A 23238-nucleotide genomic window follows, 5' to 3' on the forward strand; every position below is an offset into this window, starting at 1 on the left:
AGCCTTGTTGTCCTCTTGCCCTACCCAAGACAGAAAGAGCAAAGTGGGATGAACGCATTCCAGATAAAACACAGAGTTCCATTAGTGTGGGGATAGAGGCAGTCTGTCAGGTTTACAGACTTGAAAAGAGAATGTGTTTTCTCCCTCAGTATAGATTTAGACAGCACTATCTTTGAGAATTAATGGTTGTCTTTGAGATGTGCGAGGTGCATGAGTGTGTTTGTGTTTAATCCAGTAGTGAAAAGGAAAAGCTGTTTTTCTTTCTATACGCTCACTCACTACACTCAGTATTTCCAGAACACTTCGTTTCTGACACCACACATGTGTGGGGGGTTGTGTTTTCTACATCAAGCAGTTCTCACATTCTTTGTGGCGGCTACCAACTGGGTGTCCCGCAATTCATATCGGACACTATTTACCTGGAGTTAGCATTGACCCACAGGTTAAGGGCTCGGTTTTACAAGATTTTTCCCCTCCCCACTTAAGAGGACAATCACAGGTGATGAGTCCTCATGTTATCCACAGCTCCTGTTTGAGTTGGCTACAAATCCAAGATCTCTGTGGCCCTCTCCTCAGGTTTGATAATTTGCTAGTGTGACTCACAGACTTCAGGAAAACAGTTTACTTACTAGATTACCAGTTTGTTGTAAAAGGACACCACTCAGGAACAGCCAGATGGAAGAGATGCACAGGGAAGGTAGGGGGGAGGCGTGGGGAGCTCCTATGCCCTCTCTGAAGCACACCACCCTTCCCAGCACCTCTGCGTGTTCACCTATTTCAAAGCACTCTGAATCCTATCTTTTAGGGATTTGTATGGAGTCTTCATCATGGAAGCATGATTGCTTATGGATCTCCAGCTCCTCTTCTCTCCCGTCCCCAGAGGATGGGAATGGAGCTAAAAGTTTCAAGCTTCTGATCACGGCTTGACCTTTCTGGTGACCAGCCCCCATCCAGGAGCCTAGCAAGAGTCACCTCATTAGAAGAAGAGATGCTATTCTCACCCAGGGACTTAGGAGCTCTGTGTCAGAGCAGGGTCAAAGACCAAATATTAGAACAAAAGATGACCCTAGCACCCCTACCACTCAGGAAATTATAAGGGTTTTAGGAGCTCTTTGTAAGAACTGGAGGCAGAAACCAAATATATATTTTCATATATGTATATATTTATTGTGTCACAAATAGCTACATACTGGATGAGTCAGAAAGATGAGGAAACATATTTGCATCTCACACTAGTGGAGAGATTCTGAAAAACACCCAACTTGGAATGCCAAACCACATGTTAGATTGTTCTGCTCCCAACTGTGTGCCAAAGCGCACTCTGAACTGTTTTGGTAAAGCCCACTGTGGAGCCATTTGAGGCTGAATAACTCAGACTCGAGAGAATGTTTGTCTGCAAAATAAACCTAGGACTGGACTGCCTCAGGCCACTTGGCAGGTGAATGTCTCAGAAGTGAATATGAGACAAGCTTCCTGAAAAGGCTTATATGACTTACAGAACTTTTTGTTTAAGTGCTTGGTCCCAAATAAACTATTAAGATATATAAAATAATTCACTGCTCATAAGTAACTTCCTGATAAATGTTAAGGGAAGAAACACTTTAAAGGAGAATTTGTATCCATATAAGTCCTTAAATTCATGGTCACCACTTTACTAATTTCAAATTGTTCTAGGTCACTGCTATCAGTCTAGTTCTGTCCTCTGTTTCTTATTTTAATTCCAATACTTTTTATATTTTTAAATATGCTGCTTTACGTAGATTTAAAATATATCCTAACCGCCATTTTTCTAGCCTTCCTGAAATACACAATTCAATAACAAATCCTTTCTTTGCTTAAATATAACTTAAAGAAAACAAGAAACTTCCCATTTCTCTCTAGTGTAAGATGACACATGCAGCTTAGCACTCCATAGTAGTCTCTTTTCAATTAGGTAAAAAAGGAAGTTTCTATGGTAACCATCCTTATAGTCACTCATTCCTCCTTCCTTTCTCACCAGTGCCCAATATATATCACATTACTCATGAATACATATAAATTGCTAGCATGTCTAGAATATTCTGTCTTGAAACTATACTTTCTACTGGTGACTTTTTAAAATGACTATGCCTGTTGTCTCTGGAATAATTAAAAAGAGAAACTAAATAATTTTAAAATTAATTTATATAGAGTTTTTTACAATCAAGTGTATTTTCAGCACCCCTGGGGAGTTAACAGATCTTCCCTGAAAGGGAAAATGTTTCCCAAGGAAAAATCCTAGAATTCACATATTTGGCAACATTTAAAGGAACCCATGAGATTTTTATCAATCTAGAGAGCTGATCTTCCTTAAGGTGACTCTGGTAATTCCCAAAGACATTTAAAGGCATTTCCTGGAAAAAAAAAGAGAGTGAGAGAAAAAGAGAGAGAGAATTTCTGATGATTAAAAAAACAAACTGCGGGGAATTCTGAGTTAAACAAAGTTAACTACATTCTCTCAGAGCCTTGAATGTGCTAATATGTGTTAATGTATCTTATGGATCTTTCAGGAGGATGTAGTCAAAATCAACCTTTTACACTGCTTAGTTTCCTGAAATCTGCTTTTTTTTTTTCTTCTTCAATCACAGCCACTTAAGGCACCAGTGCACACCAAAATACACTTCCAGCAGTTTTGTTTCAGGGAATTCCCAGTGAACGGTTAATGTTCCATTTTCTCTACCTCCTCTAAAATTCCTCCTTCTTCAAATGGCTATTAAGAACTTTATATTTAAGTCCATTGTGTCAGTTCTCAATTCATGTTGCTTATAAGTATGATTTTTATTATTAAAGTGAGATGGGATAAAAATAAAATATTTTTGATAAGAGATAACATTTTATTCTAATTCTCATGATTTATATACAAACACGTTAATAAAACACATCACAAAACGGTAAAATTTCATAGTATTTATAGGTGCATAGTTTCATGCTCACATATTTTTAAGTATTATATATATTAACAAATTTCATACTACATCATTATTCTTAGACAGAATCATTAAAAGACACCTAAAAATCTTATAATATATGATAGCAAATCACTAACAACTTCTGAACAACAGCAACAAAAAAATAGTGAGGATTTAGGAGTAAGTGGTAGTCACTTAGGTGTTTTTAATTTGTTTGAACATCATAGATTGAAGCCACAAAATCCACAGCACACAAAGACCCTGCTACCATGTATTCACTTCAGTGAGAGGGAAGCACCGAAATGCTGAGTGCGGGCAGGTACAGATACTTCAATCACTGCTGATGGAAGACTTCAAAATACACTGTAAAAACCTTGAGAAATGTCATGACTGGGCACATTGGAACTGAGCACTTGTACAGGATGGAACATCTGTCAGCAGATCTCAAGAAACTGGGAGCAAAGATATTTCTTAGGCTTCGGGTTCATAGTCTTGATACCCTTCCTAATATTAGAAAAATAAAAAAGACAGCACGCACTGTTAGTATAAGTTTCAATCGGGCATCAGCACTGACAGCAAATGAGATAGGCAATGGCTCACCACTTACGGTAAAATTTACACTCAACGTTTTTGCAAATATTCTGCAACAAACACTATTTTATTTTTAATAGTTTTGTCTTTCCTGCCACATGTAGAAGTGAATTATGGTAGTAGTCAGAGTTAAAATATCTAGGTTCGAATCCAGATGTGCCATTTAATGATCATATACCTAGTTTGGTAGGACAAATAAGTTGGACTATCTGGTTCTCAGTTTCTTCAACTGTAAAATGTGAGAACAAAATTAAGCAGTCTGTAAAGTCTTTTCCAGGGCTAAGATCCTCTCCTTCTCAGAAGGAAATTAAAACATTTGAAGGCAAGGTATGTTTTCCTCACTTTCACTCTTCCAGTTGAAAATTTCGTTTTCATCTATGGCTTCAGTTATTACTTGTATTTCAAACCTGAAGCTCTCCATACAATATCTGGATAACATCCACAATACAAATATTAATGAATTTAATTAAAGGGGTCAGATTATTCCTCCTAAAGAGCAACTCTAATAATATCAGGATTCTGCTTAAAAACAAACAAATAAGCATACCTTCAATAACTCAAGTTGATTTCTGAATAGAATACAAACTTAAATGACAAGATTGTCCTAATACTCTACAAATTGTCTTTGACCCATAGCTGCAACTTCAATCTATCACCATTCTCTTTGTTCTTAAGCTTGAATCATAATTATTCACTGTTTTCAGACATATTCATTTGCATTCTCAGACATATATGCCTTTGCTTCTGATATTCCCTTGTGCCAGAACGTCCTCTGTTCATTTTGACCTATCACTCTTACCCTTTCCCACCCAGATCAACGTTACCTCCTCAATAAAACTTCTCCTGTATTATTGAAATAGATCCTTTAAAATGTTACGCTTTCTAGTATATCTTGTATATTTTTGCTTCTGTGATGCCTGGTGCATAGGAGATAATCAATAATGTTTTTTAAAGGAATCATAATGAAGAAATGAGTGAATGAATTTCTGTTTTTTTCATCAAACCTACCAGACTGTAAACCCCTTATGGTAATGTCAACTACTCTATATTCGAAATTCTTATTAGGCAAATAAACAATTTAATCTTAATTTCTATAAATGGGATTATTATTAATATGCCTTTTTTTTTTGAGACAGAGTCATGCTCTATTGCCCAGGCTGGAGTGCACGGGCACCATCTCAGTTCACTGCAACCTCTGCCTCCTGGGTTCAAGCAATTCTCATGCCTCAGCCTCACAAGTAGCTGGAACTACAGGAGTGCACCAACATGCCCGGCTAATTTTTGTATTTTTAGTAGAGATGGGGTTTCACCACATTGGCCAGACTGGTCTTGAACTCCTGGCCTCAAGTAACCTGCACACTTTGGCTCACAAAGTGCTGGGATTACAGGTATGAGCCGCTGCGCCTAGCCTCGTTATGCCTTTAATAATGCCATGGAGAATAATACATAACTTAACTATAACATACTTGAACTCAATTTTTAATGGAACCATTATGTAGTTTCTTGTTTTGTAATCTCATTTGGTTTTGATTATTAGGGTAATATTGATTGCATAGAATAAGTTGGGAAATGTCTCTTTCTCTTCTATGTTTTGTAAGAGATACTAAGTGGTGTTAATTAATTAGTATTAATTCTTCTATAAATGTCTGGTAGAATTTACCAGTGATGCCATTTCGGCCTGGGATTTTCTTTGCAGGTAGGTTTTTTTTTTTTTTAAATTACTGATTTAATCTCTTCACTGTGTTACTATTCTATTCAGATTTCCTATTTCTTCTTGGGTCAGTTTGATTCATCTAACAGTATTTTCTAATTTCCCTTTTGATATATTTTCTATTAAAGATACTTTTATTTTCAACCAAAATAAAATTAGCAATCAAATTAAGTTGTTAAAAATGTTACACTGGAATGTATCAATTGCTGCAAATCCTACATTTATCTTTTTATTCTATAACTTCTGTGGGTAACTTTTATTTTACTATGCAATCATCCCACTGGAAATGTAAAAAATAATTACCTTCCTTTGGTGTTCCATTGATTTCCCTAACATTCCATTTAGAAATTTATTTTAGAATGCAAAGTTTCTAAAAATATAATTCTCTAATGCAGGGGTTAGCAAACTTTTCCTGTAAAGGGCCAAGTAGTAAATATTTTAAGCTATGTGGACTACATATGATTTCTGTCATCCTCTCCTTCTCTTCCTCATCTTCCTCCTCCCTCCTCTTCTTTTTTTAAAAATGTAAATACCATGCTTAGCTTGCAAGTTGTCCACATAATGAGCATGTAGAGAGCAAATGATTCTCATTAAGCTCTAATGTAAGGGAAATGTGACAGTGACAGAGTTTTGGTACTGTCTGTTAGATTCAGCTTGGACTCCTACCTCAGAAGGCATTTCGTAAGCCTCATTGTCAGGATCCACAGGCATATCTTCCAGAATTCCTTCCTGTGGGGCTCCTTCTTCACTCTAATATTTAAAGTGAGAAGCACAAAAAGAACATGATTAAGTAGTATTTTTCACTTTTAAAAATCAGAACCATGGTTTGGAAAAATCTTATGTAGAGGGATGTTGGTCAGGGATGTTGAAAATGGCATACCTTAATATTACTTACTGGCATTCTAAGCTTTGTAATGCCTTTGGGAAAACATTGTGGCAACATGGGCTACCAACACTCAAAGTATATAAAATTTTTGCTCAAGTAATTCACTATTTAGGAAATAATCCACAGCTATAGTCCAAAGATATTTTTCACAAGATCTATGACAGCAGGAAACAAAATTTTTAAAATTGTTAACTAAATGTTCAATGAATAATGAAGAATTTAAAAATTATTGCTGGGTATGGTGGTTCACGCCTGTGATCCCAGCACTTTGGGTGGCTGAGGCAGGTGGATCATCTGAGTCCAGGAGTTCAAGACCAGCCTGTGCAACACAATGAAACCTCATCTCTACTGACAATACAAATAAATAGCTGGGCATGGTGGCACATGCCTATCTATAGTCTCAGTCACTTGGGAGGCTGAGGCAGAAAGATCACTTGAGTCTAGGATGTCAAGGCTACAGTGAGCTATGTTCATGCTACTGCATTCCAGCCTGGGTGACAGAGAGAGACCTTGTCTCGAAAAAAAAAAAAAATTCAACTATTCAGTAGATTATGATAAAGACACATATTACTATTACCCAAGAATTATGTAACAACATCCTATTTATGGTATAATATTTAGCAGGCTATAAAGTGTTGTCTATATTGTAGATACAACCTTTGCAGAATTCAGATGCAAAGGTAAGACGTTTGGAAGAAAACACAATAAAATATGAAAGTTATTTTGTTGGATAGTTATGTATGTTACTTTGACTTTTTCTAAATGTTTGATTTTTATAATCATTTATAATGTAAAAGCATAGTATTTAACACATTTTTAAAAATTTATTTATTATACTTTAAGTTCTGGGGTACATGTGCAGAAAGTGCAGGTTTGTTACATAGGAATACATGTGCCATGATGATTTGCTGCATACTTCACCCCGTCATCTCATTAGGTATTTCTCCTAATGCTATCGCTCCCCAATACCCCTACCTCCTTCTATCCCTGCCCTATTCCTCCACCCTCTGGTAGGCCCTGGTGTGTGATGTTCCCCTCCCTGTGTCTGTGTGTTCTCATTGTTCAACAACCACTTATGAGTGAGAACATGCGGTTAATACATTATTTTTAAATGACAATGAAGAAACAAATTCTTTTCTGAAATTTGAAGACTGAGACTATATATATTGTAGGAAAAGAATCAAATACATAGTCAGAAAATTTTCCTATTTATTTATTTAGAGACAAAGTTTCATGCTTGTTGTCCAAGCTGCAGTGCAATGGCATGATCTCGGGTCCCTGTCACTGCAACCTTTGCTATGGGGATCACTCCACCAGCGTAGAGACCCCTCCGTGTCTCCGCCATTACGGAGTTAGAGCCCGGACATATTCTCCCCACGCTGAGGGTAGTCGAACTGAGGAAAAAAGAAGGAAGTGATAGAAGCCTGAGTTTGCAGAAGCCTATTCTTGATCCACTGATCTAATGGCATGTCTGGGTGAGGCCTGCGTGACCATTTACGAGACTATTGTCTCTCTTGAAGTTCCTGTTCTGGGCTGGTTTTATGACTCTGTTTACCTGCATTCACTAAATTCTGTGATCGCTCACATGTTACTAGAAAATTGCTACCCCTCAAATTATCCCTTGCCTTGATGTTACTTACTGTAACTGTAGTTATTGATAAGAGGATAAGAATCTTTATAGGATAAGAATCTTTTGTTTGTTTTGTTTGAGTTCAGTGACCTTTAGATAAACCTGTATGCTACCCGCTCCCCTGCTTACTTTGTAATTTTCTGTTCCCTCCTGATAAAACTTTTGTAATGGGACCTACGTCAGTCATTGTATGAAAAAACATATATAAACTCTTGTGCACGAGAATAAACTGCGGTCTTGGGCCTGGCCTGATACAGCCCTCCAGACCTCATTCTTTTCTGTCATTCTTTTCTTCTGTGCACTCTCTCTTCCAGGTATTGGGACCCTCTTGCTGGTCAAGAGACCCCCCAGCAGATGTGCCGATCTCACGGACCACAACAGTTTGCCTTCCGGGTTCAGGCAATTCTCCTGCTTCAGCCTCCTGAGTAGCTGAGATTATAGGCACATGCCAGCATGCCCAGCTAATTTTTTGTATTTTTAGTAGAAACAGCGTTTCACCATGTTAGCAAGGCTGGTCTCGAACTCCTGACCTCAGGTGATTCACTCACCTTGGCCTCCCAAAGTGCTGGAATTACAGGTGTGAGCCACTGCACCCAGCCAGAAAATTTTTCTATTATCTCTTCCTAGACAAAGAATACTACAAAACTCAGCCTAAAATGGTTATGGCTTTGTTGGTATCTTCACTAAATATCTTTTGTTGCTTTGCATTTATTTCAGTGAAATGATTATAAGAAGATAAAGTTAACTGAAAATTCAAGTAGCAGAGAGGCAATTTGAGCCTAATTGGACTTAAAGGAAGAGATCAAATAATTCCTCAGCCAATACGGCTTATTTTTAACCACGTCTAATGTAAAAAAGCTTCCCCATGTCTTCGCATGGAAGTGACTGACAGGGACACAAAAGGATAAGGAAATGGCTGACAGTAAGAAAAGGTCAAACTAAAGATCATGCTTATGGTAGCCAGGCAGAGAAGCTTACCAATCATTCTGCCCTTGCCAATGCCCTTTTTATAAACTAAAAAAATCCGAAAAATTTATAAGTTAAATAAAATGTAAACCACCCCAAACTACCTCATTTTAAAATGTGAGTAAAGATATCGTTTTCATAGTGTTTCACTTCTTGGTACAAGTCAAGGACAGGGGCTCTGCTGCCGGGTGGCTACGCACAGGCCTTCCAAATCACAGGACTTAAGCTCAAGTCCTAGCTTCTCTAGATGTCAGAGCATATGTGATGCTGAGAAATTCCCTGTGCTTTTTCTGATCGTCAATTAGCCTTAGTGATCAAATGGGGCAGCAAAACCTTCTTCACAACTGGGAAAAGGAAGCAACATCATTGACTTTCTCATTACTATTTAGATTACTGTTAGGATGGCCAAGTAGGAGGGAAATGAGACAAATTTTCTTTTTCCATGAATTCTGAAACTGACCGAGATTTGATTTTCTAATATAATTTGTTAGAAAATTTTTATATGGACCAGACAAGTAAATATGACAGACCTAGCCTGTTTGTTGTTTGGTGATCAAAAAGGAGTTGTTAAGGCAGAACCAAGACTGGTGGATATTATTGAGTATGTTTATATGTTATTTGGCTGAACTTTGAAGGATGTACGCAGATGTGCGGGTTAGGTGAGTGTGTGTGTCTACACGGTTCCAGCCTGGGTGAGTGGGTGTGTGCGAGAGAGGCCTGAATGATGGAACAGCATCCTGTCCGGGGTGGGTTCCCATATTGTTCCCTGAGCTGCTAGGATAGGCTCCAGCCACCTGCGGGCTCTACTGGAATAATTAGGTAAGTTGTTTGACTTGTTTTAATCTTTCTTAAATGTATATACAGTTCACATTTATTTCAATGTTTAATATCAGAAGTGATTTGGTCTTTATTTAGGAGTTTGATGGTGTTTTTGTGACCAGAAATTTGCTGTAGGAACTTAATTCTTGCTTATATCGATTAGCCAATGATAAAACTGGTCTTGTTATGCTGTTCTGCTCTAAGTCTTAGTTTCCAAAAAACTACTGATGAAGTTAAGTGAGGATTTACTGTATTATGTGCCCTCTGAAGTACATACACATCACTATCTTAAACCAAGACTGTCCTAGTCTAAGTGGGCTATTATTTATTGACCCAATAACTTCATCAAATTGGAACAAGTTACCCTAGGGATAACAGTGCAATCCTATTCTAGAGTCCATATCAACAATAGGGTTTACAACCTAGATGTTGAATCAGGACATCCTAATGGTATAACTGCTATTAAGCGTTCCTTTGTTCAATTATTAAAGTGTTCCACAAGGTCAGGAGATGGAGACCATCCAGGTCAACATGGTGAAACGCTGTGTCTACTCTAATGCAAAAAATTAGCCAGGTGTGGTGGTGCACACCTGTAGTCCCAGCTACTTCGGAGGCTGAGGCAGGGGAATCACTTAAACCCGGGAGGCAGAGATTCCAGTGTGCCAAGATTACACCACTGAACTCCAGCCTGGCGACAGAGCAAGACTCCATCTCAAAAAAAGAAAAAAAAAAGGTCCTATGTGATCTGAATTTGAATTTGATTCATATTTAGCTATTACTGACAACTTATAGCAAATATAAGGGGCTATAAAACATGTTCATTCCTCACATCACCAGTTACAATCAGCAAATTTTGCACTGTGAAAAACTACACAAGACAAATAATATGTATAATTTCAACAAGTAAATTGCAAGGTAAAAGAAGTTAGTGGGAACCTATAGATTGAAGTAGGAGTGAGAGAGCATTAGCCAATTGCAATCTAAGAACTTTATTTGATTCTTAGTGGGATCCCAGTATAAGCAAATGGAAAACATGTATGAAGGTAATTGAGGAACTTTGAACACTGACTGGATATTTAAGAATTATTGTTTATTTGTTTAGGTATGATAATATGTTGCAGTTTTATTTCAAAAAGAGTTCTTAATTTTTGCAAATTAATCAAATGTTTACAGATCAAATAAGATGTCTATGTATTTGCTTTAAAACTATCTAGGTTTGGGTGGGGGGAAATGGGTGGGGTATAGAAGAAACAAGAGTTTAATCTTTCATCAGTTTTAAAAAATATATAGTAGTCTCCTTTTATCCGTTTTTTTTTTTTTTTTTTTTTTTTTAATATAGATGAGGTTTCTCCATGTTGGCCAGGCTGGTCTCAAATTCCTGACCTCAGGTGATCCACCCGCCTCTGTGTCCCAAAGTGCTGGGATTACAGGCATCAGCCACTGTGCCTGGCCTTATCCGTGGTTTTGTTTTCCATGGTTTCAGTTACCCACCAACTGCAGCTCCAAAATACTAAGATATCTTGAGCGAGTGAGCGAGAGAAAGAGAAAGAGAGAGAGAGAGAGAGAGAGAGAGAGAAAGAGAGAGCAAGACCATACCATACCCACATAACTTTTATTACAGTATAATTGTTCTATTTTGTTATTAGTTATTGTTGTTAATCTCTTACTGTGCCTAGTTTATAAATTAAACTTTTTCATAGGTACATAAGCATTTGAAAAAACATAGTATATGTAGGGTTTGCTACCATCCGCAATTTCAGGTGTCCTACTGGGGGTTTCAGAATGTATCCCTTGCGGATAAAGGAAGACTACTATATGCACATTTTAATAGTTATTTTTCTATAATCTGTTTTCCTGAACATGATTATGTGATCTAAATTTGTTGATTCCATAATACTCATAGATTTTAAGCATACTAAAATATTTGGCAGCTATTCCAAGAGAGAATATAACAACAAACACTTCATATGATCATCAGACACAATTTTATCCCTATACCTGTATATTTATTGTTTCATAATCCTATCTCTAAAACATTAAATGTTCTCTATAAAGAAATATCTTATTAAATTTCAACTCCAGTTTACAACTGTGCCTAATTATAGTTTGACCTAACAAAAAAGAACTTTAAAATATTCATTTTATGAGTATTAATGACTCATTTTCAGAATGTAATCATACTTGAAGGTATGAAATGTACCTGCCATTTATTTTTACCACAAACAAGAATAAGATATCTACCAATCAACAAATGTTGAACACTTCTGAAACAATCCATTTTTTTTCAAGTTTTCATTATGATATTATATTAACCCAGAATATGTTAGGGCAATAAAATAAATGAGAAAAATGTCTGGACTTTGGTATATGCCTGTATGATTAATAAGAGAACCTACAGAGCAGGATATAGAGACATAGCAAGAAAATACCTCTTATTCTTTCTCTACTAGGCACTATCCCTGGAATATCTGTGGTCTTCTTTTTCAAGTGAGATTGTTTTACAAACAGTGAAATAGACTCAGTTCAGTATCTTATCTCTGTATTTGACACACGGAAAGAAAAATGGTTATCAAAAAATTACAGTGGAATGGCCCTCCATTGCTAATAAGGAAAGCCTTAAAAGCTACATTTTACTAGCAAACAGAAATGGCTGAGACTGACCCCTTTCACCCTAAAAATCCTATTCAAGTTCTTTTTAAATAAACCTGTAGGGTTGAATAGCTGATATAACCAATTACCCGCTGGTGCTTGTCCCAGCTGAAGTGCTCTATAAAACAGATCATGAGATGAGGCTTCACTGCTAATAGTTTATTGGGAAGTACAATTCTAGGAAAGTGAAAATGAAGGAAAAGGGAAATTATACAAGGAAAAGTAGGAAAAAATTTCAGCTACTGTCTTTAGGAATACAACTACAGAATTTACATAATCTTTTTACATTTCATGTTTTGAACCATATTGTATTTAGCTATCTAGTAATACTTTCTGTAAGGAAGTTATCTGTGTTCAATTCCATGGCTTATAACTTTAATTTTATTATACATTTAAAATGACACATAATAAAGGTAAAAATTGCTTTCTAAACCACAGTCTTCCAGAATCATCTGGGGCTCTCGTTAAAAATGCAAGTTTGTAGGGCCTTGTGAATGTCTTGTTAAGTATGTTCCTTGGAAACCACTGCTGGACATCACCAATTATTTGTAAACTCTGTGGTATAATTTAATATAGAGTATACCAATGTACTTGCTCTCAGTGTGAATAAATTTTTTTTAGAAAAGATATGTTCATTTTGAAGTCCATCAAAGGTTGGCAAATGGTGAGGGTTATCTAAAGACACTGGGAAGTAATTCATGGCAATCATTATAATGGCAAGGTTTCATCAATTATCTGGTATCTATGCTTTGTCAAAGTCAGAAATATAGAGAGAAATTTCTAAATTTAACTTTTTATTTGGGAAGAAAAATTGAAATTTGAGGCTGGTTGGTCCTTGGTATATTATATGCAAAGAACAAAGAGGTTGGAGGTGCTCTAAAAGAGAGAAATAATAGACATTGCTCTTTGAGAAAGTTCATTGGCTTTAGAAAGGTTCTGGGGAGCTGATAAGCTTCAATTGGTGAGTGAAAGTGATGGGCAAAATTAGTTCTGGAGCTGCAGCAAGTTATTTCAGCAGTTATAGATAAGACTGGTTCCAGGTTACAACAGGCAGTTTCAGCATCTGGACTTGTAGAAAATTACACTTTTGGAGCAATGTGATATTTCTTGAATGCTTTTTCTCCCTGGCTTCTTGACTGTTTTAGTTGGATGTAACAAGAATGACCCAATTTGTATGATCAACTTTCATGGCCTTAAACATTCAAAGCCATAGAAGCACACTTTCTCTTTTCCCCACTGCTTTTACACTGGAAGATATTTTGGGTAGAACCACTGTTTTGCTGCATTGTTAAACAATGTCACTTAGCTTCAAATAATGGAATTAATGCCTTCACTCAACAGCTCTCATCATGAGGATGAAGGAGAGAGATAACAACCAAAAAGATAAAAGAAGAAACTAAACAAGAACTTTGACTTAAGAGGAAAAAAAGGTTCAACTTAAGCACACATCAGTGTTCCAAAATGAAATCAAGCCTAGAGCTCCTATTTAAATAAAAATAGCATAGATGTTTCAAAAATGTGAATATTCCATACACAGTGTATGTAGATAGTATATTTCACAAAGATAATTATCATGTATTTTATTGATACACTCAAAAATGAAGGAGGCAGACGTGAAAATCTTGTTAAAAAGCAAGATAAATATATATTCCACGTTACATTTTCTATTGTCAATTCCTAGTCTGCTCATAATACCATTTTGGGGTGGGGAGCAAAGGCCATCTGATTCAAAATCAAATTAATCTTAATTTTCAAAAAAAGCTAAGGAATTTTATTTTTTAAAAATGGAATTAAACTTTTGATATTCTGGTTTCTCTTGAGGTCATATAAATCCTCTGCCTTTTTAAGTGATCTATGTGGAGAAGAACAACTCTGAGTCTTATACGAATTTTTGAGGTCTTGTTTTGGAAAGGCTATATATTTTGTTAAAAAATGTAAGATTTCAAAAAACTGTTATTTAATCATCAAAACAAAAACAACATGCATATTTCAGAAATAACACTGTATTTTAAGACTTACTATTATGTATAGGAAATAACAATATAAAAATAATGTAATGATCATATTTATTATTTACATACTCTAAGGAGTGTTTTTTTGTTTTTTTGTTTTTTTTTGAGACGGAGTTTCGCTCTTGTTACCCAGGCTGGAGTGCAATGGCGTGTCACTGCAACCTCTACCTCCTGGGTTCAGGCAATTCTCCTGCCTCAGCCTCCTGAGTAGCTGGGATTACAGGCACGCACCACTATGCCCAGCTAATTTTTTGTATTTTTAGTAGAGATGGTTTCACCTTGTTGACCAGGATGGTCTCGATCTCTTGACCTCGTGATCCACCTGCCTCGGCCTCCCAAAGTGCTGGGATTACAGGCTTGAGCCACCGTGCCCAGCCCTCTAAGGAGTGTTTAATTGCATCTGGTAAATATATTCTGTCACACGAGAAGCCGTGAAAATTGTCATGTTCTGCCCAAAGGGTAATAAAGCATGATAAAAGTAGACTGAATGAACCCCACTTCCTTTTCCAATTATATATGGTTAAGTTAAAATTCAAATTTTAATTTTTAGGAAAGTACAATTATGACTTAGATCTAAGATAGAATTAAAGTGACCAAGGAACTTGGTTCACTTAATATTTTATACCTTTAGAAATACATCAAAGTGGCAGGCCCAGCATTAAGAGCTATTTGCCACTAGGGGCCTGTGGTTGAAGTCCACTGAACCAATCTGTTCTTTCTGAGGCAATACGCAGACAAAAGGCAAGGGGAGTTGCAACACAATTTATAATATTTAATATATGATAAATATATATATAAAATATATAATATTTAATATAATGATAAATTATAATATATTATGAGTATAATATATTATAATTTCATAACATACTAAGCCAAAACCATATTATGAGTATAATTATAGCATTACATCTAGTGAGATAGATGTAAAAGACAACAGGTAAGTGAAAGGGCAAGGTGTAAGTCTTGTAGAGTGATAGGTCTAGTATAGTCCTACTGCCAAATCTATAATTATAGTATTTTGAATATTTTGCACTATTTCAATGTAGCAGTATTTTAGGTTTGGTTGGCCTGACTTTATAACAAGATAAAAAATTCCAGGTTTTAACAATGTAGTGACCCACTGTGTTTTAGATGTCAGAATCTATAATTTTCTATCAACATTTTCTACTCACCTGTACAAGACATGCTTTAGGATGTGGGAACACACACACACACCCCCACTCTCTTACACAGACACACACTCACACACACACAGACACACACACATACACACACAAAAAGTAGAGTAGACCACTGATGATCTCTGGTGCCACTTCCTCAGATTTTGAATGTTCGAATTATAAAGTGCAAGTATAATTTTTGTCATAAATTATACATGTTATGCTAAGCCAAGCCTAGCAACAAGCCTGAGCGAAGATGTGGCTGCTGGGTCATATGCTAGGTTTTCTTTCGGTAAATGGACTTATTCTCCCTCAGTTATGTTATACACCTATTCAGATCGGGTCTCAGCAAATTTACAAATCACTATGTCATCAGCTATCTGGATCACTTGGGAATAACCACATTGGTGAATGCTGTAAGTCATATCATATACGTTATACATAGTCCATACCTACAGATTAAGAATGCAAATCTATTATAATTAAATGATACCTTTAGAGAACCCAGTCTTACACATAAATAACATATATTTAGAAGCTGTTCATGCTCCAATTTGTTTATATTTTTTTTAGAGGGAGGGTCTTGCCCTGCTCCCAGGGCTGCAATGCACGACACAATCATAGCTCACTGTAGTCTCCAACTCCTGGGCCCAAGTGATCCTCCAGCCTCACCCTTCCAACTAGCTGGGACTATAGGCTCACACCACCATGGTCAAGTATTTTAAATATTTTTTGTAGGTATGATGTTTCAGTATGTTGCCTAGGCTGGTCTCAAGCTCCTGGACTCAAGCAATTCTCCTGCATCAGCCTCCAAAAGTTCTGGGATTACAGGCATGAGCCACTGTACCTGGCCTGTGCTCTACTTTGGATAATCTGTTACCATCTTACTCATTTTCTTGCCTTTTGCCCTTCTAGCTATTTCTGTAGTCTTGGCAATCACCTTAGAGGAGAGAAAAAGGGAACAGATGAAATAAAAACTATTTATTTCACTGTTTTTAAAGGTTTGGCAGTGGAAGAGAGAGTAAAGCTAATATGTTAAATATATTTGGGGTTGTTTTTGGATGCTATTTATTAGTTTTATGGCTGAATTCATGTTTAAATACATTCAACCATAAATTAAAAGATAATAGGTGGAAAAAATAGGAGGATAAATCAGGAATTGGTGCAAAATCATTTTTAAGAAGAAAATTTCATTATCTAGCAAAGAGGTAGTATGCTGCCTTAAATCCTAATTTTCTCTGGCAAGCCTAGCAAGCAGTGAAGTGCCTGCTGTATTTATGATAGTGCCATGCAATTAGCTGACTCACCTAATAAGACTGCAGAGCACAGCAACAATTGCCAGCTTTTTTTCCCCGTTACTTGGATATAGACTTGGTTGAAAATACTAATACACAAAGAAAATCTGGGAATAAACTATTTTCACTTTTCATGTCTAAGGGCTGATCCTCCTCTTCTATAAATAAAATTTATTATGTATGTTAAAGTATATTCAAATGTGTTTACTAATTTAAGCTTACATGGATTAGATTCTTGAAGGTCAGCCCCTTGGGTAGTGATTGAATAAGACATCAGCAATATGAAGATGGGTCAAGCTGAGAAAGAGTTGCTCTTATGTTGAGATCAGAATCAATGAGTCATTTCATGTTTGCAAATACAATGATACTTGGAGGTAGGTCTTAAAACTAGCATCTGGGTGAGAAATCAGTGGGGAGGGTAGGTTTTGACAAAGTAAGAGATAAAGAGCTGCCTTTATATTTTAGAGAAACCCAGGGAATGCTGTAAAGCTCATAGGAAAGAAGAAATATGCTGTCAAGATGTTAGTCAGCCAAAGCCCAGGAGTTTGCTTTCAAAAATAGATGAGAAACTGGACTTAATATCTGACTGGGAAAAAGTACTTTAGGCAAAACAAACTACTCATATACAATAGGATGGGCTCTAAAGCAGAGAATGAAGTCAATAGCTTCAAGATCAGTGGATTTGAAACCCAGAAGAATCTTCTCTAAGAGATAGAAGACTAAAGAAGGCTTTAAGTTAGCTAGAGCAGGAATAAAGTAGTCAAGTGCATGTGATACCCCAAAGTACCAGAAGTTTCCATACTAATAGAAACAGATACCAAGTGAAATTTGAGGGGCCCTCAAGATCTGGATGGAAAATTCTTCAAGTAGATCTCAACCTTCAGGATCGAATATCTTTGCTTAGCTATCCCAGCCAGAGGACCATAGCAGTCGATTTCAAAAGGAGTTGCAATTACTCTACCTTGCAAATTCTCTCATTGATAAGTTTTGTCACAGTTTGTTGTTGCTACCTTCTTTTGGTTACCTAGACAACGTTTTCTCTGAAAATCTCTATCCATGCCTCAACAGATCAGAGATAAAAAGGAATCATCTTACAAGATTATCAAGAAAGATAATGGGCTAGGTGTATCCTTAAAAGGTCATTCAAATAAAATATTAAATTTCTTACTTTTCTATGTTATTTGGACATGGAATAACAATAATTGTTAATGTTTATTTGGTGCTTACTTTGGTACCATTTCAAGAGTGTTATGCATTATTTGATCTTAAAAGACAACTCTATGAGGAAGTTACTACTGTCTCCATTTTGTCAGTGAATGAACAGAGATAGGAAGTCTGGCTCCAAAGCCCACACTCTTAACCATTATGCAATATTATCTGTCAAGCATCTTGAAAAAATATCTGTGTAATTACTAAAACATTACACTGCGTGCTTATTAAGGTAAAATTAAGTTAAAAAAAAATTCTTTCCAAATGCAATGTTAAATATTCTATGTTAAAATATCAGAACTGTCTCTAGTACCACTATTGTTATCAGAAGAAAATAGGAGGTTAAAGGAAATGTTTATACACACACACACACATACATATATGTATATATATGATTTTTTACAAGGGCAAAAAGATTTTTTTTTTGCCACATAGTTATTAAATCTACAAACACCAATGATACTTGGAGGTAGGTCTTAAAACCAAGTTTATAAATTTTTTGTTACAGGAAAAAAATAGTTTGTTATAAATTCAATGCATAGCATTTTCTGGTTTAGACTTTTCCATTATTGTTCTAACAGAATAAAGACTATAAGGTTGTCAGAAATTAATTGTTCATTTTATTTCTTAACAAAATGTGGCACAGACACTATAGGTTTTTGTTTTTGTTTTGTGTGTGTTTTTAGAATGGTTTGAAATGTCATCAATTAAGTTTCTTCAAACCTTCGGACCAATCAAGAAAGCTTTTGCCTGGGCACAGGCCTTGTCTTTATTAGCGTTACACTAGAGATACTAATCTCTCCTAACAATTTCATTTTGATTATCACAATAAAACATGAGGATTCATTAAGTCCATGGGGCAGATGTTTATTTATTAATAGCCCCGCCTTATTCCATTGAGAATTTAAAGCGGAATACAAGATTATTTCCTCATTATATCAAATGAATATTCTTTATTTTGTTTAATGTTATGTTATCTTTTTCTTTAATTAGGCACTAAATGTTTTTGGTATTCTTTTAACTACTTTTAAAGCATCCATTATTTCTGGATTACATTGTTGAACTCTCAATAAATCAATACATAGTTCTGTATTTAATTTTTTCAATGATTTTCCCTTCTTCAATTTGGTTCATTTATATCTATCTTTGCTGTTTATTGAGTAGGAACTCTGATTTTTGTAGCAGAGGGAGAACAAACAAACAACACACAGCATATTCTGTATTTAATGCTGCTATTGTCTCTAGGCTGCAATGTGTAGGTGTGGTGCATTCAAGTGGGCTTGGGGTATGTGTGTGTGTGTTGGAAAAGTATACATTGAGGATGATTCCTAATTCTATCACTTTGTTAGGAACTGAAATTGTGGCTACACAATCACTCTAAATGTTTTGAATCATGGTCCCCTCTCTTCAACAATTGTATATAGTACACTATTTGTTGGAAGCTCAGGAGAAAAGGTGTATTTAATAGCATGAGATTCAGTAGCAGATTGACCTAGTGGTAGATGGTACCTATGAGATCTTGAGCATCATAAATGTTTCAACTGAAAAATGGTGACAATAAAACCTTTCTCAGAGTGTTGTTGTACTAAATGAGATGATATACATAAAATAGCCTACAATGACCAGTGCACAGTCATAATATCAGATATTTACTGAGCATCTACTATGTGCTAGATTATTTTAAGCACTTTTGAAAATATAAGTATTTCGATAAATTTATATCATATATTGTCTTAAGATTACATGTTCTTATATTTAATCTTATTGCTAATTTTATTTTTAAAGACCTTTTCTTGGAAAGAATCGAAACCAAAAAATCCAACTATTTAAAAAATGGAAGCTTTTGCCTTACTTCATTTGCTAGCTACATTCAGGTCTGCAATGTAGCTGAGTGTTTTGCCTTTCTCAAACTGTGCACAGGTCCTCTTTGTTCCCCTTCTCTCTGTTGCCTAGGAATAGAGCCAAAAACCTGAGTAATAGATGATAGATGGGTCTGTTGCATGCTTAGCACATCCTAGTGACATAGATAAGAAGCAAATGCTGCAAAATAATCACTGCAAACTACAAGTAGTGTTTTAATTGCTTTTGACAAATATATATATATATATATTTTGAGATGGAGTTTCACTCTTGTTACCCAGGCTGGAGTGCAATGGCGCGATCTCGGCTCACCACAACCTCCGCCTCCTGGGTTCAGGCAATTCTCCTGCCTCAGCCTCCTGAGTAGCTGGGATTACAGGCATGCGCCACCATGCCCAGCTAATGTTTTGTGTTTTTAGGAGAGACGGGGTTTCACCTTGTTGACCAGGATGGTCTCGATCTCTTGACCTCGTGATCCACCCGCCTTGGCCTCCCAAAGTGCTGGGATTACAGGCGTGAGCCACCGCGCCCGACGCTTTTGACAAATATTTATAAGCAGAAGCAGTGAGCTGGTGTTATATTTCCATGATACTGAAAGTGAGAAATACACACAGGACTTGAAAAGGAATATACTTTTACTGGTATTTATGTTACTGGTAAGGAAGCATCTCTTATTCTTCTGGCAATAATTATGCAAAACAAAACATACAGCATGTTAAAAGTCATGGCCTTTCCTTTATAGTCTCTTGGCTCAACCTCACAGTAGGGTCAGTACTGTACCTGTGAATCTCTAGACTGCTGTATCAGCCTATTATAATCTTAACATAAGAAATACAACACAGGAAAAAATGTAAGGTACTGACATTTTGGAAATGACAAATACCAGTAATATACTATGAGTATTTATGACAATATGTCACAGTAACTGGCAGCATTATGCCTTACTTTAAAAACTGTGTAACACATTTGTTTTTAAAGGGTTGGAAAATTTGGGCTAGAAAATTTAAATTATAATTGTTTTGTACTAAAAACTGACTTCATAAGTATTATTTAGCTACATTATTATTAATCAATAAACAATTCCAGTTTACAGTAAAAATATGAAACAAAAAATCTTTACAGTCTAATTTGGAGATTGGAGGTCTATATATTTTGTGTTATTTTATTACCAATGTGCAAATTATTGCCAATATCAATCTAAACTGAGCAATCAAAAGAAAGAGTAATTAGCAGTATAAATGCAAACATACTTATGCAGTATATTATATCAAGAATTGTAGATCATATAATGATGTACAAGACATGGTCTCTACTCTTCAAGCAACTTCAAGTCAAGAAAGACAAAGAAGAGATATATAAAAGCTAATAAAATACAAGATTATAAATGTGATATATGGCATAAGGCAAGTAAAAGTCAACTTTTCAGAATGGAGATAGATTACTACCAGCTAGAGAAACATCATTAAAACTGTGTCTGAATGTTTTGGTCAGGCTGGGGACTTCCGGGAGAGGGCACATCACATCGTGGACAAAAGTACAGGGGCTGGAATGTGATTTTTTTGTTATTGTTGTGGGGGGGTGGCAATCGATGAGTGCCCTGAAAGCACGTCAAGGGAGCTTGAACATTCAGGAATCATTTTATGTTTCAACTAGTAAAGTTATATGATGTGAAGTTTTTTTAAGGAAGAATACTCTGGCGATGTGCAGGGCAATTTGTAAAGAAGAGAAACACAGATGGAGGATCACAAAGGGGACTACAGCAATAACCCAGGGAGGGGTGATGAGTGACTACAGTTTTGGGAGTGGAAATGGAGTAAAGGGAATGGTTTTGTGAGATGCTGTGGATATTGTTGTATAGAAGTTAGCAAGCGTTGTTTAAGACTGTGAAAAGTCTAACAATTTGTCCTACTTGTAAGCATGCCAGTTTTTTGAGTGCTGGGCAAAGACACACAAGTACTGGGTCAGAGACAACTGACTTTACTACTCATGGTAACAGCATTAGCAAGAGTATCATTATTTTCTCACACTGATTCCTCAAGCCCCAATTCCCACAGAAAAGTTCAGGTGACACCTATGTGCTTAGTGGATTGCATTAGAAAAGAGGAACCTAGAGCTTAGGAAACATGGATATTTTATAATGACCAGTAAAGATATCCCTTTGCTTCAGAGAGAGACACGACCTCTATCCAAGGCTGCAAGCACACCTGCCTTTTGTTTTAGAGGGAGAAATGATTTCTATCTTCCAAGGCTGCTCACTATATGAAAAGATAGTACCGAACAAAAGGCAGTTAGTGCCTTGCTGGTAAAATGTGCAGAAATGAGACCCTGCTTGAATGTGGACAGATGACACAGGGACAAGGAGTAAAAATGATAAGGCTTTGAGCTTGACCAACTAGGAAGATAATCATTAGCAGTAGAGAGAAAAAGAACAAAGCAGATTTTAGGGCAGATAAGCCATTTTTTAGATAGGTTGAGTCTGAGATGCCTCCATAAATACATGCTGAAAATATGAGATTAGAGTTGAGACTTCAGAAATATATATTTTGAGTAGTTACACTATAGAGGTAATTGAAGAAGTCATCAGAGTTCATAAAATGAAGTGAGAAAAAGAGGCAAGTGAAGAAAAACAAGATGGCATTGCATGAAGAACTTTCTCAGGAAGGAAGGCAGCAAAGAGGAAAAATTTGAGGCATAGTCAGAGATGGAAGATGAAAAAGGAAAATAACAATATTTCAGAAATGAAATGAAAAAGGTCTTTTACTAAGTAATTGGTACTACTTGTCAGTTTCAAGTGCTGGAAAAAATGGAAAGAAATGTGTGTGCACTTTCAGTACTATGTATTTTATGCTTTAGGGACACATACCTGTTTAACAAAAATATGTTTTTTTCTCTAATTATGTTGACTAGTCCAGAAAAAGATGGAGGTAGAAGTCAGATTTCAGGAGATACAGGAAAAAGCAAGATCACTGAAGGCTGTGATGGTAGAAAACATTCTGACAAAGAGTTGTGCCAAGAGAAAGTTGGGGGTGGGACAATTAATTTTGAGGGTAACAGAATTGGAGATTTTAGTAGGTATTTGCTTCTGTTCTTTAGTTGTTTTGTCTTCCTTTTTAAAGAAATCAAGAGACTGTTAATGTAGTAGGAGCAGAGTTTCATTATACAGGGCAGAGAGGGGGTTGATCGATAGAGAATTGTCTCATAAAAGAGGAAAAGAATGGAGCCAAGAACAGAGGTGATGTTTAATTTGGAAAAGGTGGGACATGTTAACATGAGTCCAGAAAACTAAAATGAGCTTATGGCATGCAGATTATAAAGATGAAGAGCCGGGCGTGGTGGCTCATGCCTGTAATCCTAGCACTTTGGGAGGCCGAGGTGTGTGTGGATCACCTGAGGTCAAGAGTTCAAGACCAGCCTGGCCATAATGGTGAAACCCCATCTTTAAAAAAAAATAAAAATTAAAAAAAATAAAGATGAAGAAAGGAAAGGAAGGAAAAGGAGGGAATTTATATTTATTTATTGA

At 36.2% G+C, this 23238-nt stretch overlaps 1 protein-coding gene across 6 annotated transcripts in view; it reads right to left on the reverse strand.

The window, feature by feature from the left end:
- Positions 1–1141: 1141 nt before the first annotated feature.
- The window catches only part of SNCA (synuclein alpha), a 119873-nt gene continuing 97776 nt past the window's right edge, over positions 1142–23238 (reverse strand). For all 6 annotated transcript variants that reach the window (XM_012437761.3, XM_012437763.3, XM_012437762.3 and 3 more), the window contains exons 5-6: positions 5896–5979; positions 1142–3431 (exon numbers count right to left, since the gene is read on the reverse strand). In XM_012437761.3, coding sequence (XP_012293184.1) covers positions 3399–3431; positions 5896–5979 — 117 coding nt within the window. In that variant the 3' untranslated portion in view covers positions 1142–3398. The remainder of the gene's footprint in view (positions 3432–5895; positions 5980–23238) is intronic.

Source organism: Aotus nancymaae, unplaced genomic scaffold (genome assembly GCF_030222135.1).
Source record: "Aotus nancymaae isolate 86718 unplaced genomic scaffold, 86718_ANA_hifiasm-v0.15.2.pri h1tg000006l, whole genome shotgun sequence".
Lineage (NCBI taxonomy): Eukaryota > Metazoa > Chordata > Mammalia > Primates > Aotidae > Aotus > Aotus nancymaae.